The sequence below is a fragment of the Sorex fumeus genome, unplaced genomic scaffold (assembly GCF_029834395.1).
Source record: "Sorex fumeus unplaced genomic scaffold, SorFum_2.1 ptg000213l, whole genome shotgun sequence".
Classification (NCBI taxonomy): Eukaryota; Metazoa; Chordata; class Mammalia; order Eulipotyphla; family Soricidae; genus Sorex; species Sorex fumeus.
In genome coordinates this window covers 2,360,001-2,387,982 of record NW_026606270.1, presented here as the reverse complement: position 1 = coordinate 2,387,982, position 27,982 = coordinate 2,360,001, and the positions used below count along the sequence as shown (strand labels likewise).

General features: G+C 53.8%; 1 protein-coding gene across 2 annotated transcripts; it reads left to right on the top strand.

The window, feature by feature from the left end:
- Nucleotides 1-149: 149 nt before the first annotated feature.
- Nucleotides 150-15,121, top strand: SLC2A10 (solute carrier family 2 member 10). 2 transcript variants are annotated; one of them, XM_056108449.1, is made up of 5 exons: nt 150-246; nt 5,456-6,739; nt 7,584-7,706; nt 9,024-9,159; nt 12,930-15,121. In XM_056108449.1, the coding sequence occupies exons 1-5, from the start codon at nt 243-245 to the stop codon at nt 12,988-12,990; spliced, it is 1,608 nt and encodes a 535-aa protein (XP_055964424.1). In that variant the 5' UTR covers nt 150-242; the 3' UTR covers nt 12,991-15,121. The 2 variants fall into 2 exon arrangements, with proteins under 2 accessions (XP_055964424.1, XP_055964425.1); XM_056108450.1 differs by lacking the exon at nt 12,930-15,121 and having other exon boundaries at nt 9,024-9,163.
- The last annotated feature ends 12,861 nt before the right edge of the window (nt 15,122-27,982 follow it).

Below are 27,982 nucleotides of genomic sequence, written 5' to 3'. Positions count from 1 at the left end.
CGGCTAGGGGGGGAAGACCCAATCCAGGACGGGGCCAGGCAGGGGGCGGTCCCGGGTCCCTCTGCCCCGCCTCCAGGCCCCCAGGGCCGGGGCTGGCGGAGGACGTGGCGCTGCTGGCCGCTGGGCGGAGGCAGAGGCCGGCCCTAAAGTTTGTTTGGTGCCGCAGCAGGGACCCGGCGCGGCCCAGGAATGCTAGCCTGTTCCCCCAGGAGCCCCCGGCCTGCACTGGAATCTCCCTGGCCATGGGTAAGTGGTCCTCGGGAGGGGAGCCCCAGCATCCCCCCCATCGGCAGCACCCCCCAACCCGACAGCAGGGGCGTTGCACACGCCCCCCTGCAGACATCGCCCCTGGGGTGCTGAGCCCGGGACAGACAAGGAGGTTGGGGAGGGAAGCGCCCCACTTCCTCATACGCTCCTTTCTGCCCAGGAAGAAGTGCCCCCAGAAGCCCCCCTGCCTGGCTACTGCCCCGCGACCTGCCCCCGCCCCCTGGGCCCGCAGCCAGCCTGCACACGGGCAAGGCCAACGTTCTGATTCTGCAGATGAAGGAGAAAGTTGAAGCTCAGAAAAGGCTCCAATCCCTGTGCCGGCCTCTGAGCCCTTCCTGCCAACCAGGCACTGTTCTAGGGCCCCAGACATGGGCGGAGGGAAAGGGGTCCCATAGACGGGAGCAGGAGAGAGGAAGCCGGCATTGCGGGGAGCAGTGTAAGGCTTGGGGGAGGCTTGGTGGCCACAGGGGATTCAGGCTGAGAGAGGGTGGTGAGACTCACCTCAGCTGGGACTCGGGCACCCACCAAGTGGCGGACGGTGGCCGAGGGCTGAGTACTGGGCAGCGAGCAGACGGGCAATCGTTGTGGCTTTGGGGAAGCTGACGCTCCATTCACGGACCCATCTTAAGATTCTAAGAACCGGCTCTGGAGCACTTCCTGGAGAGCCTCGTTGGCCGCTGGCTCCAAGACCTGCCGGCATGTGTGTTCCCTGTCCCTGTTCTCAACATGTGTTGCTGGGCGCCACCCCAATAGTGCCTGGATCCCCCAGGTCACAGGGGAGGCTGGGAGCAGGGAGACAGCCCTGGTGCTCTGCCCTCTGCCCCACTCGCCACTTTCCTAGGAAGGAAGGAGGCCGAGGTGCCAGTCCCTCTTGACCAGACCCTCTCTGTGACCTGCCTCTGTCCTCAGGCATGTAATGGGCACTGTGTGATGCCCCGTGGCAGGGCAGCCTGAGAGAAAGTGGGTCTTAGAACCGCCGAGCTGAGGTGCCCCTCTTGCCTGCACCTGGAGGGGCTTCTGGTCCCCCAACCCCCAGTCCTCTACCAGCCAAAATCTGGGGCTTGGGTTCCAGACGCCCTGTTCAACGCTCCATCACTTTGGGGCTGAAGTGATAGCACAGCGGGTAGGGCGCTTGCCTTGCACGCGGCTGACCTGAATTCGATTCCCAGCATGGGAATGGGAATAGGGTCCCCCAAGCATCGCCAAGAGTAATTCCTAAGTGCAGAGTCAGGAGTAACCCTTGAGCATCGCTGGGTGTGACCAGCAAAACAAACAACAACAACAAAAAAAAACAGAGTCCCATCACCTCACGCCCATGCTGTCCCTTGACCTAAGGTCTTCCTCTGTGTCTCTGTGGCCTTCCACTGCGCAGTGGCTGCAGCTAGGCCCACAGCAGTGGGGGCATGTGGCCAGAATGCATATCCTGTGGGTCTCAGCTGGCATCAGACCGTGGGAACCAGCCTTCTGGGGAGGATGTTTGCATAGCCCTGCCGAGTCCCCCAGACCTCCCAGAAGCCCTGGCAGGTGGAGAAGAATTCTACACTGCACGGTCTACACTGCACAGTCTACACTGGCTAGTACCATCCAACCACAGGCCTGGGTTCTCATCAGTGCAAAAAAGGCTCTGAGCTTCGGTTTTAACCTCACCAGAGTCAAGAGAATGTGAGGTGTGTTCTCCTGGGAAGTCACACACTCCAGTCTACCAGCCTCAGGCTCTCTGTTCTAGCCTTTTTGCTTTTTGGGTCACACCTAGCGATGCTCAGGGGTTACTCCTGGCTCTGCACTCAGAAATTACTCCTGGCAGTGCTTGGGATGTTGGGAATCGAACAGGGGTCGGCCGGGTGCTCAGGGGTTACTCCTGGCGGGTTACTCCTGGCTCTGCACTCAGGAATTACTCCTGGCAGTGTTGGGATGTTGGGAATCGAACCCAGTTCGGCCGGGTGCTCAGGGGTTACTCCTGGCTCTGCACTCAGAAATTACTCCTGGCAGTGCTTGAGATGTTGGGAATCGAACCGGGTCGTCCGGGTGCTCAGGGGTTACTCCTGGCTCTGCACTCAGGAATTACTCCTGGCAGTGTTGGGATGTTGGGAATCGAACCTGGGTCGGCCGCGTGCAAGGCAAACGCCCCTTCCCACTGTGCTATCGCTCCAGCCCCTTTAGCCTTTTCTAACCTCCGAGAATCCTTCTTGGGCTTGGTGGGCCATGGAGAAGGGAGGAAGCTAAACTCTTTCTGACTCATTTCACTTAGCATGATACTTTCCAAAAAACTGTGATGGAAGGAGAACCTGACCAACCTTGGGCTGGGCCAAACTCAAGCTGCTTCTTATCCATGGTCGTTTCCAGGCCCCGAACGTCCCCAGGAGCTCATAAGCCAAGCTCTCTGGATCTCAATACACCCAGAGTTTATTTATCTTATCATCTGTTGACTCAGTGACTGTCTACTGAGTGCTTACTTTCACGGCAGTGTGCCAGGCACTTTGCCTTGAGGTCAAACTGCCCAGGCCCCAGTGTTGGCTCATGTGGCAGGTGCCTCCTGGAGGCCTTCTCGGTGGTCAGGCTGGGGCTGAGGCCACTGGGTCCTTGTCCTGCTCGGCTTAACAAGAACCCACGTCCATGTGTGAGCAGATGGGGCGAGAAGGCAGAACTGTTCGCTAGTGAGAAATGCCACTTGAGAGTTGAGGAAGGGGTGTGCGCAGGCGTGGGAGAATATCTCAGGGGCTTAGAGCACCTGCAAGTGTGCGGTGATGGGTTTAATCCCCAGTGCTCTCACGTGCCACTTGTGTCATTCTGGCAGCTCTGTTATCTGCAATCTCTGCCCCTTTGAGGGTTTTCTGGCCTCAGCAAGAGTGAGCCTTTCATGAGCACTTGAAAGCACTGCAGCTAGGAGAGGACAAATCTCAGTGTGTGCTGGCGGGTACCATAGCTGAAATGTGCGAGCACCACAGCCAAGCCGGTGTGCAAATCCCCATCAGCCAATGGCAAATAAGTCACGATCACGATCACGATCATCCTGTTGTTCGTCGATTGCCTCGAGCAGGCCCCAGTAACGTCTCCTTCGTCCTAGCCCTGAGATTGTAAAAAGTGCGACATTCAAGGCTCTTTCAGGGTTAGGAGAATGAGACCCATCATTGTTACTGGTATTTGGTATATTGGGTACGCCACGGGGAGTTTGCCAGACTCTGCGGCATGGACAGGCTACACTCGGTAGCCTGCCAGGTTGTCAAAGCAAGAATGGCAAATAGGAAAGGGAATAAAGTGATTTCTTTCTTTCTTTTTCTTTTTTTATAAATTTTTATTAGTGAAACACCATGAGGTACAGTTGTAGACTTACAAATTTTTGGGCTTGGGTTTCAGTTATATAATGATCAAGCACCCATCCTTCCACCAGTGCCCATTCTCCACCCCCACTGATCCCAGTATCCCTCCCACCCCCTCATCCCCCCATCCCACCCTGTCTCTGTGACAGGGCATTTCCTTTTGTTCTCTCTCTCCTTTTAGGTGCGCAAAAGAGGCATTGAGTGGCAGACATGTTTGGTCCATAGTCTACTTTCAGCATGCATCTCCCATCCTGGGAGGATCCTCCCCACACCCTTTATTTGGTGCTCCCTTCTCTATCTGAGCTGCCTTTTCCCCTAGCGTGTGCGGCTGGCCTCCAAGCCATGGAGTGAACCTCCTGGTACTTATCTCGGCTATTCTTGGGTGTTAGTCTCCTATTTTGTTACTTTATGTTCCCCAGATGAATGCAGTCTTTCTATGTCTGTCCCTCTCTTTCTGACTCATTTCACTTAGCATGATACTCTCCATGGGCTGGAGCGATAGCACAGCGGTATGGCATTCGCCTTGCGCTCAGCTGGCCCAGCTGAGCCGGGTTCGATTTCTCTGCCCCTTTCGGAGAGCCTGGAAAGCTACCAAGAGTATCTCACCTGCACAGCAAAACCTGGCAAGCTACCCGTGACATATTCAATCTGCCAAACACAGTAACAAGTCTCACGATGGAGACGTTACTAGGCCCGCTCGCGCAAATTGATGAACAACAGGAGGACAGTGACAGTGACAGTGATACTTTCCATGTAGTACTACTTGTATGTAAATTTCCTGACTTCATCTTTTCTAACAGCTACATAGTACTCCATTGTGTAGATGGAGTTTCTTTAACCAGTCATCTGTCCTCGGACACTCAGGTTGGATAAAGCAATTTCTTAAAAAAAAAAAAAAAGTGCAGCTGCATGTCAGTGAGAAAAGGATCCCTAAATAAGCATCCATGACTTGGAGCACAGTGTCTTGGATGTGGGGTGGCACGGGGGGGGGTGTCCTTGTACCCTCAGGAATCTCTTGGGGGTGGGGTTGAGGGGAGAATGGTTCTGGATTGCTGCAAGGCAACCTCCATTTAGTGAGGTCACATCCCCGGCCCAGGTAGCAAAGCTGTTCTTGCTGCTCAGGGCCTGGGACTTGTGGATAAATGATGGATGGATGGATGGATGGATGGATGGATGGATGGATGGGTGAAGTAAATGACTGGGTGAAGGGATGGAGGAAGACATGGTGAGGAAAGAGTAGGTATATGGATGGTAGATGGTAAATGATGGATGGATGGATGGGTGATTTGATGGATGGATGGATGGGTGATTTGATGGATGGATGGATGGATGGATGGATGATGGATGGGAGGATGATGGATGATTGGATGGATGATGGATGTGTGGTTGGATGATGAGTGATAGATGGATGGGAGAATGGGATTGGTGGATGGATGGATGATGAATCATTGGGTGGATGGGAAGATTGGTGGGTGGAAGGATAGATGGATGATGAATGAGAGGATGGATGGATGGATGATTGGATAGATGGATGACTGGATGGATGGATGTGTGATTGAACAGATGGATGGATGGATAGATGATGGAAGGGAAGATGGATGGATGGATGATGGATGATGGATCGATGATAGATGGATGGATGGATGGATGGATGGATGGATGGGAGGACGGGAGTGGTGGATGGATGGATGACGAATTAGTGGATGGGAGGATGGATGGGTGGAATGATAGCTGGATGGTGGATGAAGAATGGGTGTATGATTGGATGGGTGGATGAAAGGTGGACTGGTGAATGGGTGGATGGGAGGTTGAATGGACGGGCAGTCCAGCCAGGACCCGCTCTGAGTCTTTCCCCATCTCTTCTTTTCCAGGCCACTCCCCACCACTTCTGCCCCTGTCTGCATCTGTGTCTCTGCTGGGGGGGCTGACGTTTGGGTATGACCTGGCAGTCATCTCAGGGGCCCTCCTGCCCCTGCAGCTGGACTTCGGGCTGAGCTGCCTGCAGCAGGAGCTCCTGGTGGGCAGCCTGGTCTGGGGGGCTCTCGTCGCCTCCCTGGGCGGGGGCTTCCTCATTGACCGCTATGGCCGGAAGCAGGCCATCCTCGGGAGCAACCTGGTGCTGTTGGCTGGCAGCCTGAGCATGGGCCTCGCTGGCTCCCTGGCCTGGCTGATGGTCGGCCGCACGGTGGCCGGCTTTGCCATCTCCCTATCCTCCATGGCCTGCTGCATCTACCTGTCGGAGCTTGTGGGAGCCCGGCAGCGGGGTGTGCTGGTGTCACTCTACGAGGCTGGCATCACCCTGGGCGTCCTGCTGTCCTATGCACTCAACTACGCGCTGGCTGGTGCCGCCCGGGGGTGGAGACACATGCTTGGCTGGTCCGTCGCGCCTGCCCTCTTGCAATCCCTCGGCCTCCTCTTGCTGCCAGCCAGGACGGGGGAAGCTGCAGCCCACAGGGACCTCATCCCCCTCCAGGACGAAGAGGCCACCAGGTTGGGGCAGGGCCAGCCCAGCTACTCCTTTCTGGACCTCTTCCGGGCGCGGGAGAACATGCGAGGCCGGACCACTGTGGGGCTGGGGCTGGTGTTGTTCCAGCAGCTCACGGGACAGCCCAACGTGCTGTACTATGCCTCCACCATCTTCCACGCAGTCGGCTTCCACGGGGGGTCCTCAGCGGTGTTGGCCTCCGTGGGGCTCGGTGCAGTGAAAGTCGTGGCAACTCTGGCCGCCATGGGACTGGTGGACCGAGCGGGCCGCCGGGCCTTGCTGCTGACCGGTTGTGCCCTCATGGCCCTGTCGGTCAGTGGCATAGGCCTGGTCAGCTTTGCTCTGCCCATGGACGCGGGCCCGAGTTGCCTGGCCGTGCCCAACGCCACCGGATCGTCAGGCCTCCCTGGAGGCTCTGACCTGGCCAGGGGCCTCTCGGCATCTCCGCTGCCAACCGCACGTGAGAAGCAAGGGGAGCTGGGAACATCAGCCACGGAGAAAAGCCAGCCTCGCCCCAGGGCCTGGGACCCCACCCTGTCACCCCCAGCAGCCCTGGACACCGCCTCCCAGACACCCCCTTCTCCAGCCTCAGTGCATGCCCTGCTGCCCTGGACAGCGCTGGTCTGCATGATGGTCTTCGTGAGCGCTTTCTCCTTTGGATTCGGACCAGGTGAGTGAGGCCCCTCTCTCTTCCGGTGGGAGGCTGGGGGTGGGGGAGGGGGACCATGGCAGTGGTGGAGGGCGTCTGAGCACGTCTGGTCCTCAGGGCTTCTCCTTCTGGGGCTGGGGGCCTCCTTCATGCTTGTGATCTTTTTTCCTATCAAGACCGTCCCAGAGCCGAAGTGATAACGGGGAGGGCATTTGGCCCACCCAGGTTCGATCCCCGGAATCCCATACGATCCCTCTGTGCACAGCTGGAGTAATTCCTGAGTGCAGATTCAGTAGTAATGCCTGGCCACCGCCAGGTGTGACCCCAAAAGCCAAAAGTAAATAAATAGATCACTCTATCACTGTCACTGTCATCCTGTTGTTCATCGATTTGCTCAAGCGGGGGCAGTAATGTCTCCATTCATCCCAGCCCTGAGATTTTAGCAGCCTCTCCTTACTCGTCCTTCCCAACACTGCCGTATTTGAGGCTCTTTCAGGGTCAGGGAATTGAGGCCCATTATTGTTACTGTTTTTGGCGTATCGAATACGCCACGGGGAGCTTGCCAGGCTCTGCCATGCGGGCGGGATACCCTCAGTAGCTTGCTGGTACTGCCCCCCAAATCATTTAGGTTTCTTACTTCACCCAGCATGTCTCTCGCTAATGAGCCCACCCCGGGTTGACTTGAGTTGAATGAGCTGCGGGAGCACCTGCAGAGCCTGGGAACTGAATGAGGAGTGATGGGGGAGCATTAAGTGTAGGACATGACGTCATGCTGGGGTGGGGGCAGCCTGCCCAAGTGCCAGGCTGCTGTTCATGGGGAAGGGGGAGGGGTCCCCTCTGCCACAGCTCTGCTCTCTTGTCCCAGTGACCTGGCTGGTCCTCAGTGAGATCTACCCGGCGCAGATCCGAGGGAGGGCCTTCGCCTTCTGCAACAGCTTCAACTGGGCCGCCAACCTCTTCATCAGCCTCTCCTTCCTCGACCTCATGGGTGAGTGAGCCTCGCTCCTGGCCTGGTCCCTCCTGCGTATTCTCAAGGGCTCATGAACTGCGGTGAACATCTTTTTCTTTTCTTTTTTCTTTTGCTTTTTGGGTCACACCCAGCGATGCTCAGGAATTACTCCTGGCGGTGCTCAGGGGACCATATGGGATGCCAGGGATTGAAGCCGGGTGGGCCACGTGCAAGGCAAACGTCCTACCCGCTGTACTATCAATCTGGCCCGGAACATCTCTTTTTCAATCACAGAAAAGACAGTGGCAGGCCTCTGGCCTGGCTGATACGGAGACTTCGGTCCTACTGCTGTTCATCCTTCCTCGTCTCGGCTCTGCCCATGACCTGGCGGGCCTCATTCTTGGCAGAACTGGGTCGTGACAGCCTCCTCTGGCCTCTGAGCCAGGGCGGGCCCTCATTGGCTCAGCGGGGTCACATGACCATCTCTGACCCAATCACTGCGGCTGGAGGGCGGGTCTCCCGTCGCCAAGCCCCCAAGCATCACTTACCACCCACCCTAGGGGCCAGAGTGTAGGAGGGCGGGGCTTCTGAATGGGAAATCAGGGGGGACTGATACCAGAAATGGGGGGCTTAGGGGTGGGGAGACAAAGATAACAGAAGATAGGAGCTGTGAGGCTCATTCCACCATCATCCTTCCCTGCCTGTTTGATTGACATGCCTCCTTGGCAGAAAGAGACGGGAGGGAGGGAATTGCTCCAACCTGCTGGTGTCTGCAGGTTCTCCGCTTGGTGTGGCCGAGAAGGGGAGCAAACGCTGCACAGGCCTGGGGGGTCGGGGGTCTTGGAGACCTCAGTGTAACAGGCTGGCTCTAGAGCAGAACTTTCCATTGGTGCTCATTTGTCGACCTTGGCCCCGCATGCCAGGCCCCAGGAAAAAAGAAGGGTGGGGTGCTAAGGGGCAGGTCTTGTTCCCTGCCACAGCCACTGGCAAGTTAGGCCATCCCTCAGCCCCGTGGACACACAGTTCACTAATTCACGCTTCTTACTTGAAGCAGTTCCTTGCTTAAAAAAAAAAAAAAAAAATTCTGAGCTGGGTTTTGCCAAACAGCACTCTGGGTTAGCCTGGTTGGATTTGATTTCTCTGGGTTGTGGTTCACATCCACTGCTTGTGCTGTAGATGTCGGTCCCTGGGCATTCCGTGTGTGTGTGTGTGTGTGTGTGTGTGTGTGTGTTTGGGGATCCAGCCCTTTCCACCCACTGTGGCTGATACTACTGCCGGCCAGCCTGCTGCTGGTCATTGGACACTGGCCCTCTGGGGACTCTGCGTGTGGTCAGTGCTCGTGTCTCCTGTTCCCAGGCACCATTGGCTTGTCCTGGACCTTCCTGCTCTATGGGCTGACCGCAGTCCTCGGCCTTGGCTTCATCTATTGGTTCGTCCCTGAAACAAAGGGCTTGTCGTTGGCAGAGATAGACAAGCAGTTCCAGAGGAGAAGGTAAAGGAGGCCTTTGGGGTGTACCTGGGGGAATGCCTGGGTACTTTTTTTGTTTTTTGCTTTTTGGGTCACACCCGGCGATGCTCAGGGGTTACCCCTGGCTCATGCACTCAGGAATTGCTCCTGGCGGTGCTCAGGGGACCATATAGGGTGCTGGGAATCGAACCTGTGTCAGTCATGTTGGCTGCGTGCAAGGCAAACGCCCTACCCGCTGTGCTATCACTCCAGCCCCACTTTTAGTGTATATTTTTCTATAGGACACTTGTCCTTAATCATTCGTCTTTTACTGCCCAGCCTTCTGGGCCCAGGTCTGTCTTCCATCTCTGCCTCTCCACCTTCTCTCTAACTAAAATTCCACAAAATTTTAAATCAGTGATAAGCTGATAAAATTTTTTTAAATGTGTATCTTTCATTTTGTACAGGTCCATACATTAAAATGAACAATATGGCTAGTTGGATGCTCGTACTTAAAAAAATTACATGAAATAGATAAATCCAACAACTAGATAATTTAATGAGGGAGGAGAGGAGATTTATTTTTTAATTAAGGAAATCTATGAGTATTAGATTAAAGGATAAAAGTGTATTTTATCCTAAAAAATGGAATAATCTGCCTTATATTGGAAAACAATTTATTATAGATAAGGCTTAAGTATCTGCCTCAAAATGCAAAATATTATCATAAAAATTTCTTTGGTTGTAAAAAATTACCTGAATAGACATAGAACACTCTCTATATAAACAAAACATTAATTCATTATTGGAAAACATATAAAAAAAACATAACAAGCTGGGACTGAAGGCCACAAAGCGCTCCTTCCTGCACTGTTCATGTCTCTTACTGCAGTTTCCTTGGGTTGTAAGCCCAGCTCAGAGGAACATTCAAGCCATGGAATGAGGGAATAATGAGAGAACCCCCAAACCACAGAACCTTAGGGTCATGGAAGCTTGGAGAAACAAAACATTCCAACTGTGACCTTTATAAAAATCACACTCAGGGGGCTGGAGTGATAGTATAGCGGGTAGGGCGTTTGCCTTGCACGAGGCTGACCTGGGTTCAGTTCCCAGCATCCCATATGGTCCCCTGAGCACCACCAGGAGTAATTCCTGAGTGCGGAGCTAGGAGTAACCCCTATGCATCGCCGGGTGTGACCCCAAAAAAAAAAGAAAAAAAATCACACTCAAAGATCTAGACAAGTCGCTCTTTCAGAAGGTCCCTGCTGTGTGCCAAGAAGATTCTGGGCCTTGCGAAATGTGGTCAATGTGGAAAGGGTCCTTGTCCTAGCTGGGTCTGGGGGCCCCTCAGATAAATAAGGCAATGCATGTGTCACCAACACATTTGCAGTTCATGATATGTAGTCGGAAGCAAATGAAAAGATGTTGTGAGGAGCCAGCTGGAGGGGAGATGGGCCGAGGGGCAGGAGGGTGTGCTAACGTGGAGGGTGCATGTCTTAGGCTGGCTAAGTCGGAGGTGAGGGGGGGTGGTTGGGTGGTAGAGAGAGAAGACATCTCTGAGAAGGTGCAGCAGAAGTAGTAAGTAGGTGGCAGCTGTGGAAAGGAGGAGAGAAGAAATAGCAAGTGCAAAGGCCCTGAGGTCGGCAGTATATTTTGCTTCTGCAAGGAAAAGCAGGAAGCCAGTGTGGCTGGAGGGGGTGGGCAGGAGGAGGGTAGATGTGAGATCAGTGATTGTGTAGAAGCAGCACATGTGTACCACCAGATATCTAAGTCCCAGAGCGAAGTGTGGAACCCTGACATCTTGGTACCTCGCATTATCCAGAGAAGACCAGAGTGATCAGAGGGACCTGGAAGCACTTTAATCCTAGCCTCCTTGATGAGTGCTCCCATTAGCCCCTGAAAGTAAAGGGGAGTCACTTGCTCCTACTGCTATTCTGTTCCTGAGGGCCCCTGAGAGACTGCAGAAATCACTCTGGTGTTGGGTTGGAATTTGCCCCACATCCTGGCTCCCTGCTGAGGGTCCCTCTCCTTAACCCGAGGAATACAGACCCCATCGGGGGAGAACCTCTGACCTGGATCACCCCACCCCAGGCCAGATGCCTTCTGCAGGCCCTCGGCACCAGCCGCATTCTGTAGGAGACAGATCTGAAGGACTGGAGAGCCTAGATGTCGGGTTCCAGAAGCGGTGTGGGGGGCAGCTGGGGGCATATTCCCAGGAAAAAATCTGATTGGCCAAGCCTGCTTTATGGGCCCACCCCCTACCCCCGACTTGGCCGTGATAGGGCAAGGCGCCTTGATTGACTGTCCTTAAGGCCAATTGTAACAGAGACCTCCTGCTCCCGGGAACAGGGAGCCCGTGTGCTGGGTTAAGCTGTCATTCTCCGGGTCTCACGCGGGCGCTTCTGTCCCTTCGCGTCCTCCAGCTGCTCCAGCCCCTGGGGTCCTGCCTCTCTGGGTCTGACCGAGACTCGTAGGGAGCCATTCGCCACCAAGGGTCGGGACTGGCCGCGTCCCCCTGCGTGCTGCTGTCTGGCTCCGTGGTGGGTCTCGCTGGTCACTTAGGCGTGGGAGACCGTTCCTGGGCCGGGCCGGAGCTGCAGCACAGCGGGCAGGCGCGGGCACTGCACGGGGGGCTGAGTCCCCGGAACTACGTAAGGGCCCCCGAGCTCATCAGGATGATCCCTGAGTGCAGAGCCAGGAGTAAGCCTCCAGCACCTCCGGGGGAGGCCCAAAACCAGAGGGGAGGGGGTGGGGAGGGGCTCTGCTCTCAGGACTCACTCCTGGCAGTGCTCGGGGGACAAGAGTCTCTCTCTCTCTCTCTCTCTCTCTCTCTCTCTCTCTCTCTCCCTCTCTTCCTCCTCTTCCTCCTTCTCTCTCTTTCTCTTTCTCTCCCTCTGTCTGTTGTCTGTCTCTCTCCAGTGCATTTGGCAATTCTCAGGGAAGGGAGCAAAACAGACCACAAAGCACATCATCAGCTGTGACCCGCAGAGACCCAGAGTGAGGAGAAGGCAGCAGACATGCCCAACAGGAAGCGAACAGTGTGGGGGGTGGGGGTGGGGGAGTGGGCTGCAGATTTCCTGGCTGGGCCCAGGGTTCAAGGCCCTAACCCCGTTTCTCCCGAAGCCCTCAGGGCCGTGGGAAATACATCCAAGTCTCTGCTTCCTCCGCCTGCCTGTGGCCCCACGGGACCCACGGGACCCTGAGGACTGACAGGCCCCTGAGGAGGCTGTGATGAGCAGGAGCCTGGCTCCCGGGAGGGGTAGTGGGTGCAGGGGGGATGCTGAAGAGAGACACCCAAGGGTGGGTGGGAGAAGTGACAGAGTGCAGGTCACGCTGAGCCAGCCAGGGGCTCTGTGGGAGCAGGGCAATGGCCGGCAACTGGTTTTCTTTTCTTTCCTTTTTTTTAGAGGTTTTTGGGTCACACCCAATGATGCTCAGGGGTTCCTCCTGGCTCTGCACTCAGGAATTACTCCTGGTGGTGCTCGGGGGACCCTATGGGATGCTGGGAATCGAACCCAGGTCGCCTGTGAGCAAGGCAAACACCCTATTTGTTGTGCTTTCACTCCAGCCCCCAGAAGTTGACTTTCAGGGTTAGAAAGGCCAGAGTGGTGGTGGGGGGGGGGTCCGAGGAGGTGTCGGGAGACCCCTGGCAGAGGCCGGGGAGGGGCTGCTGGGTTTTGCAGGGGAGGGAAGATGGAAGCTGGGTTAGACAGGAAGCAGGACGGAGGGGCAGGGGTGAAGTGGGGTGGTAGAGGCTGGCCCTCCCCGTTCCCTCAGGAGACCCCTGCCACCTCTGACCTCACTCTCTCTGACAGGCTTGGCCTGAGCCCGGCCAGCGTCCAGTACCACCGCATCGAGGCCTCAGCAGGCCCCTGAGGAGTCGTCTGAGGGAAGATGGTGGACCCACCCGGGCCCCAGCGGGACCCCCAGCACCTGCATCCAGAGAACACAGCAGCCCCGCAGGGGGGTTGGTGCGGGAGTGAGAGGGATGGAGGTCTGCGACCCCCAAAGATGTCACCTGGGTGCCACGCACTAAGGGTTCTGAGGAGCTGCCTCTCTGCCTCAGTTTCCCCTCTGAGTGCACATCTCCTTACCATGAGGGCGTCTCTCGGGGTCCCGGCTGGTGTCCTCAGAGCACACGAGTTCAGTGGCTGAGTGGAATGAACTCCGTTCTGCAGTTCTCAATGCTGTCAGGAGGGAGGTGAATGGAATTCAGAGCTGTGCGCACGGAGATGCAGGTCCACCAGGGGGCGCCAGCGGGCTCTGCAGGAGTGAGTTGGGTGTGGACAAGGAGCGACTCTCTCCAGCAAGGTTTCCACATCTGTCCAAGGGGACTGATTATGAGCCTGTGTGTGTGTGTGTGTCCTCTGTTTGTGTGTCCTCTGTGTGTGTGTCCTCTGTGTGTGTTCAGTGTGTGTGTCCTGTGTATGTGTGTCCTCTGTGTGTGTGTCCTCTGTGTGTGTTCAGTGTGTGTGTCCTGTGTATGTGTGTCCTCTGTGTGTGTGTTCTGTGTGTGTTCAGTGTGTGTGTCCTCTGTGTGTGTGTCCTCTGTGTGTGTTTAGTGTGTGTGTCCTGTGTGTGTGTCCTGTGTGTGTGTCCTGTGTGTGTGTGTTCTGTGTGTGTCCTGTGTGTGTGTCCTCTGTGTGTGTTTCCTGTGTGTCCTATGTGTGTGTGTCCTGTGTGTGTGTCCTGTGTGTGTGTCCTGTGTGTATCCTATGTGTTGTGTGTCTTGTGTATGTATCCTTATGTGTTTCCTATGTGTGTATCCTATGTGTATACTGTGTATGTGTCCTCTGTGTGTGTGTGTGTGTGTTGTGGCGGGGACTTGACCCCCATTTCCCTTCAGGAGCAACTTCAGCTGGTTCCATCCCACTGGTCAGACTCGGGGGTGGAGGGTGGTGGTCAGTGGTTGGTGGTCCTGGTCACTCAGCTCCCCCAGGGATGTGTCAGACAGAAACTGAGTACGTAAAGGGAACTGAGGCCCCAGGTTTCCCGGGTGATGCAGTTACCGGCTGGAAAGTCACTTTCCGAGTGGTCAGGGATCCCTGCACCCAGAGGAAGTCGGCCTCAACTTCCCCAAGGAAGGGGATGGTGCTCCCGCCCCTCTCCCCCAGCCCAGGCTGGACTGTTTTCATCCTGGTTCTGTTTTCCCTTACAGAATTTCCCACCTGTGGCTCAGGCAGAGGAGACAGTCAGAGCGCAGGAGCTGGCTGGGTCTCCCCAAGGCCTCCCGGGCAGGACTGGGAGCTGCCCCCTGCCCCCGCCACCATCCCCAACTTGCCTCCTCCTGGGACTTGGAGAGGGAAAGACCAGGAAAGTTCTCCATAGGTTGTTTGTGTTGAAAGCACCAGCTTCTGCCGTAGGCGACTTTGTTAGGCTTCCTTCAAAACCCGTTTGTTGTCAAAATTGTCATTTTTCCTTTCTGGAAAAGGAAAGAAACAGCTAGTCTTTTAACGGCGGATTATAGGTCCTATAGTAAGGAGAAAATTCTTCAGTCCGTGTTGCAATTTAAGGTTCTCTGAAGTCTATGACACTATATAAGCTGAAGGATCTGAAGAGTTTGGTTGGCTACATTGTTCTTCTGAAAATAAATACTGTCTTCCACACCCTCCAATGGCTTCATCTTCTCAGTGCAGTCACTTCAACCAAAGATAGTTTTTAAAAGGAGTGTTATTTAACGCAATAACGGCAACATACCAAAACAGGGCTAAAAATGTCACCGTTATCATCTGATTTGATTTGTTCAGCTCTATCTTTCGTTAAAATTGGACAAGGCATCTGTTGACTCAAATTTAGTTCTTCCTAAGTTGTCAACTTAATACATTGTTTCTAGATTCATTTTCTCCCCTGCTGTGGTATTGGAAAATCTTTAACCATTGCTGCAACACTTAAAACCAGCAGCTCCTGGAATCTGTGGATGTGTTTCCAAGGAATTTGGTCCCACAGAGTTGCAAAGTTCTTCCAGATTTGGGATCAGGGGATATCTGGGTCTCCTGATTTCCCAGCTGAGTTAACAATTACCAAGATACCCTCCTATGAGTTCTCTATAGTATGTGATTTTTCTCTGAGCAGTGAGAAAAGGCAGCTCAGATACAGAAGGGAACACCAAGTAGAGGGTGTTTGGAGGATCCACTTGGGATGGGAGATGCGGGCTGAAAGTAGACTATAGACCGAACATGATGGCCACTCAATACCTCTATTGCAAACCACAACACCCTAAAGGAAAGAGAGAGCAAAAGGGAATGCCCTGCCACAAGGGTGGGGCGTGGGGGGATGGGGTTTGGGGGTGGAAGGGCTACTGGGATCATTGGTGGTGGAGAATGGACACTGGTGGAGGGATGGGTACTCGATCATTGTATAACTGAAACCCAAGCACGAAAGTTTGTAAGTCTACAACTGTACCTCATGGTGTTTCACTAATAAAAAAAAAGAAAGAAAGGAAGGAAGAAAGGATCCTAGTTTCAGAAATTTCCCAGCATTTTATTTCTGTAAATCTTATCACCATTCCCTAGAAAAATATGATCTATAATTCTCATAAATTAAAAGTGTGAAGTTGACTTTGAAAAAAAAAAAGACTAAGCAGTGAGGTTTTTTTTTCAGCTGACCAGTCCAATTTCAACATTTAAAGAAACTGGATTTTGTGAACCTTATTAGTTACATCTTAAAGGTGCATAGCCAGTCTCTTGGGTTTTAGGGGTAGATGACCAGGCATCTCCCCAACCTCCAGTGACACAGTTTTAGGAGGTCCAGAGGGACTAGAAAGTGAGAATTTGTCTATCTGACTGTTCCAAAAATCAAAGTTAGAATCCTCGGGCCAAGCCAACACTTGTCTCATCACCTCATCCCCATTACACTGGAATGAACTGGAACTTTACCACTGTGAATGTCTTTTCATTAATATAGTAATAGTGTCCATCTCTGGGTGGCCAAACAAGAAGGAACTTTGCATCTGCTTTTCTGAATTGTCAAAAATGTCAATAATAAAGACATTAAAAGGATCATAAAAAGCTCCCAGAAGTTACGTCAAAGTGATTTCGGGGAATCAGATTGAAATGAAATTATAGTGGTTCATTTCAGGGCATCTTAAACTTTCACCCACTCATCCCTGAGAAATGCCAGGAACGCTTTGGGTATATGACAGGGTTGATTTTGAATCGAGTTCTGGTCTCTGGGCTTTCAGAACCCTAACCCTAACCCTAATCTTAACCCTAACCCTAACCCTAACCCTAACTCTAACCCTAACCCTGTTGCTAATTTTTTTTCTGGTCCCCATATTCAGTTACAAAAACCTACGGGATCATGATCTTAGATTAGGAAATTTGGGATTAGATGATGGTGGGCATAATCCCTATCTCCCTATGCTCGGGGGAGAAGTCTTGGCAGTCTAAGGGTGCCGTGTTCCCGTGACTTACTCTGGCCAGCCAGATGTGGCTGAAGTCCCAAAGCCATCTCCAAGTCAGACGGTAAGAAGCACCGAAGCCTCCTTCACCCCTCTGGGTGCCCCCTGTATCCCCAAGCGCTAGCCTGCACCCTGGAAACAGAGATTAGCAAGGACCAAAGCTTGTTGCAGCCAATCAAGGGCTTCCCCAGTCAGTTCTAGTTTCTGAATGTGAGAGAGACTGAGGGAAGCGTCTGGAACTGTTGTGACACACAAGTGCCAGTGGACACAACAATGTTCCCGAAACAGCATTTCTGGAAGAATGCAAAGCGTTTTTAGCTTCATGCCTATGCCTTGGCATTGTCGGGAAGCCCGCAGGTAACAGCAATAAGATCTTTAATTCAGAAGGAGCCGGAGTGATAGCACAGCGGGTAGGGCATTTGCCTTGCACATGGCCGACCTGGGTTCAATTCCCAGCATCCCATATAGTCTCTTGAGCACTGCCAGGGGTAATTTCTGAGTGCAGAGCCAGGTGTAGCCCCTGTGCATCGCTGGGTGTGACCCAAAAGGCAATAAAGAAATAAATAAATTTTTCAGAAGTGGAAAAAAAACATAGAAAAAACATCTCTCCCCACTTCCGGTCCCTCTGCTCCACAGCTTGCCTAGAGGGTGTCACCTGACCACAAGCCCTTGACTGAGACTAACAGAGACAGGCTCATGCCCTCAGGAATTACTCCTGGAAGTGCTCGGGGGACCATATGGGATGCTGGGAATTGAACCCGGGTCGGCCGCGTGCAAGGCAAATGCCCTACCTACTGTGCTATCGCTCCAGCCCCAGAACAGATTTTTTCAGGTTTTAGTCATGATCACGATCACGACCATCCTGTTGTTCGTTGATTGCCTGGAGCAGGCCCCAGTAAAGTCGCCTTTGTCCTAGCCCTGAGATTTTTTAAAAAACATGCCATATTAAAGGCTCTTCCAGGGTTAGGAGAATGAGATCCATCATTGTTACTGGTATTTGGCATATTGGGTTCACCACGGGGAGTTTGTCAGACTCTGCCGTGTGGGCAGGTTACATTTGGAAGCCTGCCATTTTGTCCAAAGTAAGAATGAGATAATAAGTTGTCGCACAGCTGCGAATGTGGCCGTGCTTCTGGGAGCTGGGTTTTATAGTCTCTGGGTCTTGGCTGCTGATGGGATTACACGGCGCCAGGGGGGCCGGTTGATGGGTGTGACCTCTGCCACATTTGGAATTTGGAGGATCTGGGTAGAGGATGCTCAGCCCCGATCTGAGAGGGCTTGGAGATCTCAGCCCCGGGACCCGCATGCCTTTGTTTCTCTGCTGGTACCTTCATGCGTGTGGAGAGTGGTCTCAGCATGGTGGTGGCTGGTTCTGGAGGTCTTTGGCTGCTGGAGCCCAGGTCGGGGTGGGGAGGGAAACTCAACCCGCTCCCCTCCAAGGGGCCCCGGCGAGGACAGCAAGGCACGGGGGCAGGAGACTGCAGGTTTTAGTCACACACCTAAAACACACTCAGGCAGGGACCCAGCACGGACGGTTTACAAGGCTGTCTGGGAACCTCAAGGCCCTGAAACCCCTTCATTCATTTACACTCTGAGGGCCATGGAAATGGGATGAGTTTCGCAGTCTCCCATCCTTCTCCGTAGCCAAGCAGATGGACAGAAGCAAGATGGGCGGTTATTTCATCTGGCTCTCTGGCCTTCTAATCTTCAAAGGAACCAGTCACTGAGTCAGGTACTGACCTCAGGGCAGCCACTGGATGGTCCAGGGGCAGAACTCATCCCTCACCTCAGCACGCAGGTGTGTCATGGGAACAGGGTCGCCCTCTCCCTGCCCGGCCGGGGGCCACCTGGTGATTTGCTTCCTCCTAGGTCTGCTCAAGTCTGCTCTTGGGGAGGAAAAATCATTTTCTCCTACAAGGCAAAGGCTATGCTAGTTCTGACCTTTTGGGGGGGCGGCAAGGTCCTCATCTTTCTCTGCATGACAACCCCAAGGGGTCTCTCGAGCCTCCTGGTCCATGTCACTCTGCCCATCTGCTGTCCAGAGCCCCAGACTCGGGGGAAGCACTTGTCTCAGCCCTGCGGGCCTCACAGTGGCCTGGCCTCTCCTCCCCGGCCTCTTCTTCTCCCGGTCTCCTCTTTGCTCCGTTGCCCTACCCAGAGCCGCCTTTTTTTCGGCAATTCCAACTCCCAGCATGCTCGGCTCCCGATTTGGTCCCTTCCTGGGGCCCTGGTTGAATATGTGACATTGGGATGATCCTTCTCCCACCTTCTATTCCTCACATTTTTGTCCCAAGGACACTTTCCTGGAGACACGCACTGAAGTTCTGACTCCCACACATATGCCTGCACCTACTTACACACACACACACACACACACACACACACGCGCGCACACACATGTGTAGACACACACGTGCTTGCATGTACATGAATACAGATACAGGTGCCCACGCACAATCTAGAAACGCAAACAGACACACCTGCACACGCGCACACAGATGGGTACCCGTGCACACTCCATGGACACAGACATTCACACACATCATGCACCACGCGTGTGTATATGTTCACACAGTGTGTGCATGTGTCCACACACACCTCCCCTTCCTCCCGGCTGAAAATGGTCAATTTCCCCCTATCTTGGGTCTCTCTCCAATGGACTCTTGACATGTCTTATTTAGTTCCCATGCTTGCATGCAGCTAACATGGCCGACCCGAGTTCGATTCCTCCGCCCCTCTCGGAGAGCCCGGCAAGCTACCGAGAGGATCTCGCCCGCACGGCAGAGCCTGGCAAGCCCCCCGTGACGTATTCGAGATGCCAGACACAGTAATAACAAAGTCTCCAATGGAGACGTTACTGGGCCCGCTCGAGCAAATCTTAACTGCTCAATATAAGTTCCCCAGGGCAGGGCCCAGTGTCTGGCTTCTTCATCCCGGGGCTCTCTGTGTCTAAGGGAGGGACAGGCGCAGACAGAGATTCCGAAACCAGTGAGTGGCAGTCAAGTGCCTGAAAGGGAACCAGGAGTGGTAAAGAGGCCCAAGATGGGGCTGGAACGAGAGCACAGCGGGTAGGGCGTTTGCCTTGCACGCGGCCCCACCCGGGTTCGATTCCCAGCATCCCATATGGTCCCCTGAGCACTGCCAGGAGTGATTCCTGAGTGCAAAGCCAGGAAGAACCCCTGAGCATCGCCAGGTGTGACCCGAAAAGCCAAAAAAAAAAAAAAAGAGAGAGAGAGAGAGAGAAGAAGCCTCGGGTACCCCAGGAAGTGCAAGGCAGAAACTCTCATCCTCAGCACCAGAGCGATAGCACGGCGGGTAGGGCATTTGCCTTGCACACAGCCGACCTGGGTTCGATTCCCAGCATCCCATTTGGTCCCCTGAGCACCTCCAGGAGTAATTCCTGAGTGCATGAATCAGGAGTAACCCCTGTGCATCGCTGGGCGTGACCCAAAAAGGAAAAAAGAGGTCCAAGATGATTTACTTCTCTTTCATTGAACATGAAGAATTTTAAAATTGTGCTTCCACACAAAGGCTTGTAAAGACCCAACAGGGAGAGAAACAATGACATCACAGCAGGCGCTGGGAGTGGAGGGGATATATGGGAACACAATCCCTTATTTCCCCACCTGGAACGTGTCTTAATCACTTAATCACTTAACTTCCCGTTAGTCGTCGATTTGCTCGAGCGGGCGCCAGTAACGTCTCCATTTGTCCCTGTCGCGTGCTAGTGTAGCCCAATGGCATCTCTTCGCTCCGGGAACATGGAGGGCCTCAAACCGATCGTTCATGACCTTGACAAAGAAGTCTGACCATCTGGTAGGTGGGCGGCCACGCGGTCTCTTGACATCCTGTGGAATCCAATCAGTAACAGCTCTAGTCCAACGGTCGTCTTTAAATCTCATTACGTGACCAGCCCATCTGATTTTCGACACCTTGGCAAATGAGACAGCGTCCCTGATCCTTGATCGTCGACGGATGTCAGAACTCCGGATTCGTTCTCTCATTTGAGTGAAACGTGATATTCCAAGCATAGCTCTTTCTATTCTTCTTTGGGAGACCTGAATGGCGTTCTCATCTTGTTTGCGTAGGGCCCAGGTCTCTGAGGCATATGTTAATGCAGGAAGAACAGTGGAATCAAAGAGATGTGCCCGGAGCCGGAGGTTCTTCGTCCTCTTAGCTATTTCTTCGACGTTCTTGAAGGCGTTCCAAGCCGCTCTCTTCCTCCTGCGCAGCTCGGGTGCCAGGTCATTTGTCATGTTGACCTCTCGACCTAGGTACACATAGCTGTTGCATTCGGAGATGGTCGTTCCATTGAGAGCGAATGGGGCGTCAGGAACGAGGCTGTTTCTCATAAACATTGTCTTCGTAAGATTCAGCTGTAGTCCTACCTTTCCACACTCACGGTCAAAGTCGGCCAGCATTTGTGCCGCTTGGCTGATGTTTGGTGTTATTAAAACAATGTCATCAGCAAAGCGGAGGTGGTGTAGTTGCCGACCATCTATCTTCACTCCCATTCCTTCCCATTCCAGTCATCGCATGATGTTCTCGAGGGTGGCACTGAAGAGTTTTGGTGAAATGGTATCACCCTGCCGCACCCCTCTCTTGACATCAACGATCACTTCTTTGTAGAATGGTGAGATCCTGGTAGTGAATCCGCAATACAGCTCACGGAGGATCCTGATGTATTGGGCTTGAATGCCCTGATTGGCTAGGGCTTCAATGACCGCTTCCGTCTCAACAGAATCAAAGGCCTTTAAATCAATGAACGTTAAGCAGAGCGGCATCTTGAACTCCCGAGAAACCTCAATGAGTTTGGTTATTGTGTGGATATGGTCGATGGTGCTGAATCCTTTGCGGAACCCTGCTTGCTCACATGGTTGTCCTTCATCTAGTGTTCTGCCAATCCTATTCAGGATGACTCGAGTGAACAACTTGTAGATGACAGACAATAGGCAGATCGGGCGATAGTTGCCAATGTCATGGATGTCTCCCTTCTTGAACAGTAGTACAGTCCTGCTGGTTTTCCATTGAGATGGAACCTTGCATTCAGACAGGTAGCGAGTGAAGAGCCGAGCCAGTGTATTGATGAGTACTGACGGCAGGTTCTTCAGGTGTTCAGGTCTGACCTTGTCTGGGCCGGGTGCTGTTTGCTTCTTTACTGACGAAATGGCGTGTCGGATTTCGGAAGGGAGAACGTTGGGAACGACATACCCATCCTGTGGAATTTGGTATGTCGGCAAGTGGACATGGCTATCGAAGAGATTTGAGTAGAAGTCATGGATAATCTTCTCCATTGCCGTTCTGGAGGATGTGATGGATCCATCAGGACGTCGGAGGGCAGTCATCTTGGTCTTATAGTTGGCGAAGGACAGGCGGGCGTTACGAATACTTTTCCCGGCTTCTGCCGCATCTACCAGTACTTCTGCTCTTCTCTCTTTGAGGTCTTCCTCGATCGCATCTCTGCACTGCTTTGCAAGCTCGGACGTTAGCTTGCGGTTGCCTGAGGCATGCGCCAAACCACGCTGGCGAATTAGCTCAAGAGTTTTCGAAGATAGGCGACTTTTTGTGGCTATCTCTCTCTTGGCGTTCCTCGCACATTCATGGAGGTGCTGAACCAGTCGATCGTATTCCTCGTCAATGTTGTCAACAATGGCATCTTCCCATGTTGCCGCAATAGTACCAAAGAGTTCCCAGTTGGTGGTCGTTCTGGGAGTTCTCTTTTTGAACTTTGCAGCCCTTTCTCCTCTTTATACCTCTCGGAAAGACTGGCAAGCTACCGAGAGTATTCCGCCCGCACGGAAGAGCCTGGCAAGCTATCTGCTGTGTATTCGATATGCCAAAACCAGTAACTACAACTGGTCTCATTCACCTGACCCTGAAGGCTTCACCGACATGGCAGCACTGAGAAGGATGAGAAAGGAGAGGCCGACAAAATCTCAAGGCCGACCTAGGCTGCCACAACGAAGGAAGACAAAAATGATCGTCTGTACTTTCAATGCACGTACGCTAGCATCAGATGCATCCATCGAGGACCTGATGGTACAAGCGCGAATGATCAAGTACAACATCATTGGTCTGACCGAGACAAGAAGACACGAATCTCACCATGCCATTTTCGACACTGGAGAAGAATTGTTCCTCGGAACATGCGATAAAAGAGGTGTTGGAGGCGTCGGTGTCCTTGTCAACACAAACTTGGCCAAGAGCATTGATTCATTTGAATGCCTAACAACCCGAATCGGACGTTTACATTTGAATAGATGTGGCTCACTGCCTGCAGTTTCTATCTTCGTTGTCTACGCACCAACATCTCATTATGATGAAAGAGAAATCGAGAAGTTCTACATGGAGCTAGAGAAGTTCTATAAAGAAGACCACACCTTCTACAAGATCATTGTGGGTGATTTTAATGCCAAGATAGGACCGAGAAGATCAGCTGAAGAACTTCACATCGGAACCCATGGCCTAGAATGGAACGAACAGGGTGAGAGACTGTCTGAGTTCATCATGTCGACCAAGACCATTCATGGTAACTCACAGTTCCAGAAGGCAGAATCTAAAAGATGGACATGGGAGTCTCCCGGTGGACGATTCCACAATGAAATAGACCACATCATATTCAATCGACGGTTTTGCCTGACTGATGTCGCTGTTGTCCCAAAATTTCGAACGGGATCGGACCACCGTCTCCTTCGTGCAAAATTCTACTTCACAGAGCGGGAACGTGTCTAGGTTCTTTTAAATGTGATGATTAAAGAGAAACAACACTTTTCATGTCTTTCTTAAAGCGGAAGCCTGGAAGTTCCCGAAATTGGTGCTTTTTCTTGGGAGTCGGCGGCTGGGCTTGCATTCTGAAGTCCAGCCAGCAGGCGGCGCAGGCGGCCGTAAAGTACAGCGTGCACACCCACCTTTTGTGGGATTCGCAGGGGTGGCCTCCCCATCAACCCTTCATTCTTTTTTTTTTTTTAATTTTTATTAGTGAAACACCATGAGATACAGTTGTAGACTTACAAATTTTTGTGCTTGGGTTTCGATTATACGATGATCAAATACCCATCCCTCCACCAGTGCCCATTTCCCACCACCAGTATCCCTCCCACCCCCATCCCCCCATCCCACCCTGCCTCTGTGGCAGAGCATTCCCTTTTGTTTTCTCTCTCCTTTTGGGTGTTGTGGTTTGCAAAAGAGGCATTGAGTGGCAATCATGTTCGGTCCATAGTCTACTTTCAACATGCATCTCCCATCCTGGGAGGATCCTCCAAACACCCTTTATTTGGTGCTCCCTTCTCTATCTGAGCTGCCCTTTCCCCTAGAATTCCCGGCTGGCCTCTAAGCCATGGAGTAATCCTCCTGGTATTGATCTCAGCTATTCTTGGGTATTAATCTCCTATTTTGTTACTTTATGTCTCCCCTGGAGAGATAGCACAGTGGTAGGGCGTTCGCCTTACAAGCGGCCAACATGGCCGACCCGAGTTCGATTCCTCCGCCCCTCTCGGAGAGCCCGGCAAGCTACCGAGAGTATTCGATATGCCAGACACAGTAACAACAAAGTCTCCAATGGAGACGTTACTGGGCCCGCTCGAGCAAATCGACGATCAACGGGAGGGCCTTTACCTTTACCTTTACCTATGTCTCCCCAGATGGAACGATTGCAACCCTTCATTCTTGCTATGTAAAGTTCAAGATAACAACAGCCTCCACCTCTGCCCCGTGAGAGAGAGGAGGTCCCACTTAGAAACTGCTTTGTGTATGCGTGTTCAGGTATGCACTCTGGCTTCTAAAATAACCTTTATGATACATATTTCACTTAAAATTTTTTTTCCCCAAAACATGTAAGGATTTTAAAAAAGAAAACTGACCATGCCCTGACCCACAATCTTTTGCTGGATACTCACCAACCTTTTCCCACTGAGGAGAAATCAAACTGCTGAGAAACATAAACATCTGGTGAGATCCCCAACATCACACTGCATGTAAGGCACTGTGGCAGTTACCGCTGGAGACGATCGAGCCTCTAACGCTGTCACAAAGACATGGCTCTGCACTGTGATGTCTCGCACCCGCCATTTCTCCTGGTGTCTGCTCGGCCTTTTCTCCTCGGCGTGCAGAAAATTGAATTATGTGCGTCCCGAGTCAGCACTGCAGACTTGCTGGCAGAGATGGATCCTGCCAGTGCAGAGTGTTTTCATTTTCCTTCTTTCCTCCTCCCCGTCATTCTGGGCGTTCCTCGTTTCTCTGCGCGCATGTTCTCCCCCTGGAACTGGCATGATGTGGTTCCTAAATTCTTCCAGATTTGGGGTCTCGGGTGATCCTAAATCTCGGTGCTTTGATGTGCTGTCTGGGTGGTAGGAACCCCAGAGCGTTCCCTGAGGTCACTCCCCAAACGCGTGTCACTCAGAGGGCACTTGCCGGCCACCCTGGTTTGGACGCAGCTCGTCCAGCGGCGACGTGGAACACTGATCCCGTTCTCGCTTCCTCCTTCTCCTGAGCCCTGACTCAGTAGCCCGGGGCAGAGGAGAAACGATTTTTGCTCCAAGCCCTCCTTTCTTTCCTTTTCTTTGGGAGGGGCGGGGGGAATCACACCCCGCGATGCACTAGGGGTTACTCCTGGCTCATGCACTCAGGAATTACTCCTGGTGGTGCTCAGGGGACCCTGTGGGATGCTGGGAATCGAACCCGGGTCGGTCACGTGCAAGGCAAATGCCCTTCCTGCTGTGCTATCGCTCCAGCCTCCCACCTTTCCTTCTTTGCCTGCTTTTTTGGCGCCTTTGGCCCGGATGGCTTTGGAAGCACTGACGCCTCCACCATCACTCCATCCTGCTCCATCTGGCTTCATCCTGTCATCAGCGTCTGCCAGCCTTCCTGGTCACCTTTCCTGTGGCCCAGTTGGAAGCCTCTTCACATAGACTGAGAACCCTAGAACCCTCTTCCCCCTCCCGCCTTCCCCGAGCTCTGGGTAACCGCATGGACAGGGGGTACCGCCACCAACCCCAATCCTGTCTCTGCTGTCCATGCAAACACACTCCCTGGGGAGGCTCTGTGCCTGGTCCAGGGGTTTACTGCTCCCCTTGCGGGAGGGAAAAACAGCAGCAGGGTGACATACAATGTCACATCCTGTGCTCGTTTCCAGCATAACTGCAGTGTAAGGTCTAAATCAAAGCACGGAGTCGTCGGGGCTGGAGTGATAGTTCAGCGCATAGGGCGTTAGCTTCACACAAGGCCGACCCGGGTTCCATCCCCAGCATCCCGTATGGCCCCTGAGCACTCTCAGGAGTGATTTCTGACTGCAGGGCCAGGAGTAATCCCTGAGCATCGCCAGGGGTGACCCCAAAAGCCAAAACCAGACAAACAAACAAACAAAAGCCATCAAATCATGGGCCATAGTGGTAATACAGGGGTGGAGAAACTGGCCTTGCCTGCAGCCGATGTTGGCTCCACTCCTGGTATGGCTTGTGGTCCCCTGAACGCCTCCTGAGGTCCCCCCGAGCACAGAGATCATAGGAGCCCTTGAGCACCACGGGGTGTGGCCCCCAAACAAAAACAAATAAATGAAGTGACATCAAAACTCCAGACTTGGGGTCTGGAGCAATATCACAGTGGGTAGGGCATTTGCCTTGCAGGAGGCTGACCTGGGTTCGATTCCCAGCATCCCATATGGTCCCTTGAGCACCGCCAGGAGTGATTCCTGAGTGCATGAGTCAGGAGTGACCCCTGTGCATCACTGGGTGTGACCCAAAAAGCAAAAAAATAAAATAAATAAGAAAATCTATTTGTAAAAAAACAAAACAAAACAACAACAACAAAAAAACCAGAAGAACAAAACAGAAAAACTCCTCCAGACTTGGCACCACCCCCTGCCCTCTCCTTACTTTACTGCTTCTTCTCCCCAGCCACCACTGAACCCCCGAAGGATGGCCCTGCCTGGATGCTATGGTCAGGGGTCGCGTTCAGGGGCCGTTTGAGGTCAGTTTGTCCTTCCGTTAGGTGTGTCTGTGGGCATCACAGTCATTTTCCTGCTGGGAATTTCCAAAAGCTCCGTGGCTGGCCGCTTCACATTTCTCTGCCCAACGCCTCCATCTGCACCCCCTGGTTTATAGGCAGTGGTCCCCCTGCTGTTCTTTTTGGGGTTTCACGAATACATTGTTCCCCACAGCGCCAAGCACAGAAAGACAGCTTTCTGGGGCATGGGGGGGGGGGGCAGCTCTGCAGGTCCCAGCATCCGTGGAGGAGGGAGGAGGGGGAGGAAGTGCTCCTGGCAGCCCTCTCGTGGGTCTCCCAGCTTCTCAGAGTGGAGCATCCCTAAGTGATTCTCGGGGACACATGGTGGGTCAGCCAGGTGCAAGAAAAATCAAGAAGCCGGTGAGAAGGACCCCTCCATCTCCACCTGGGATGCGGGGCGTCCTCCAGAGCCCCTGGGGGTGTTATAACGTGAGGATGGGGGTCTACTGGCGTCCTGGGCGTCAGTGGGGACCCGAGAGGCTGCTAAACGTCCACCATGCCCAGGCTGGCCCTACAAGAGAGAGTGACGCTACCCCGAATATAACGCTCCCATTGCACAGACTGGGAGACTGAGGCGGGGTGGGGAGGCTCTGGGGGTGTAAGGAGCAGCCGGGAGACACCGCAGGGTTTTCTACCCAGGAAGCCTGTCCTGCAGTCTTCAGTGCCTATCCTTGTTAGAGCCGGTGGGCAGGGGTCCAGGTGGGGGGATGGGGAGTGAGGGAGGGAGGGCCACATTTAGGGCCTGGGCGAGAGGGGAGGATAGGGAACCCGGGACCCGGAAGCTTCGTCCCGATCCCGCGTTCACCCGCCTCCTCGCACACCTCCAGGGGTCCAGCGTCACCCCTGAGGGCTCCCACCCGCCCCTCCAGGAGCGCCTCCTGCAGTGCCGCGGGTGAGCAGCAGAGGGCGCGAGCGCACCTTGGCTGCTGCCGCCGTTGGTTCCTCCAGGTACGCCCCTAAAGCAAACGCGGCCAGGGTGGCCGCGAGTGGACAAAGGCGGTCACTCGCCCAGGGCCGGACGCTGCCCCATCCCCAGCTCGGCCTTCGGGTGTGTCCATTTCCCCAGCCAGGGTCACGGGGCCACCCTGAGCAGCCGACTCGGGCCTGCCCAGCCGGTCGGTGTCCAGGGCGAGGCCCGACCATGGACAGGTGTCCGCTGCGTGCGTGGACAGGCAGGACACGCCGAGGGGAGCTCCGGGGTGGGGGCCGGCAGGGGGTCCAGGAGAGAAGTTGCGAGGGGTCGGGGCACGGGTCGGGAAGGGCTAGAGGCAGCGGGCAGGCCTGCAGAGGCTGCCGGCTTCTCCCTGGTCTTCTTGGGGCAGGAGACTGGAGGGACCCCACCGGGGCCGGGGTCAGGCCCATGCTCTGTTCTGGAGGATGATCAGAGGGACCAGGGGAGGGAGTGGGGACAGCAAAGGGGTCTCATCCCTCTGGGCTGGTGACCAACCCTCTTGCTTCCCCCAAGTCCAT

What these genes read in the sequence shown, in the direction of transcription:
- SLC2A10 (XM_056108449.1), top strand. An exon ending in CTCCTTTGGATTCGGACCAG is followed by an intron (nt 6,740 to 7,583) that starts GTGAGTGAGGCC and finishes CTCTTGTCCCAG; the next exon opens with TGACCTGGCTGGTCCTCAGT. An exon ending in CTCCTTCCTCGACCTCATGG is followed by an intron (nt 7,707 to 9,023) that starts GTGAGTGAGCCT and finishes TCCTGTTCCCAG; the next exon opens with GCACCATTGGCTTGTCCTGG.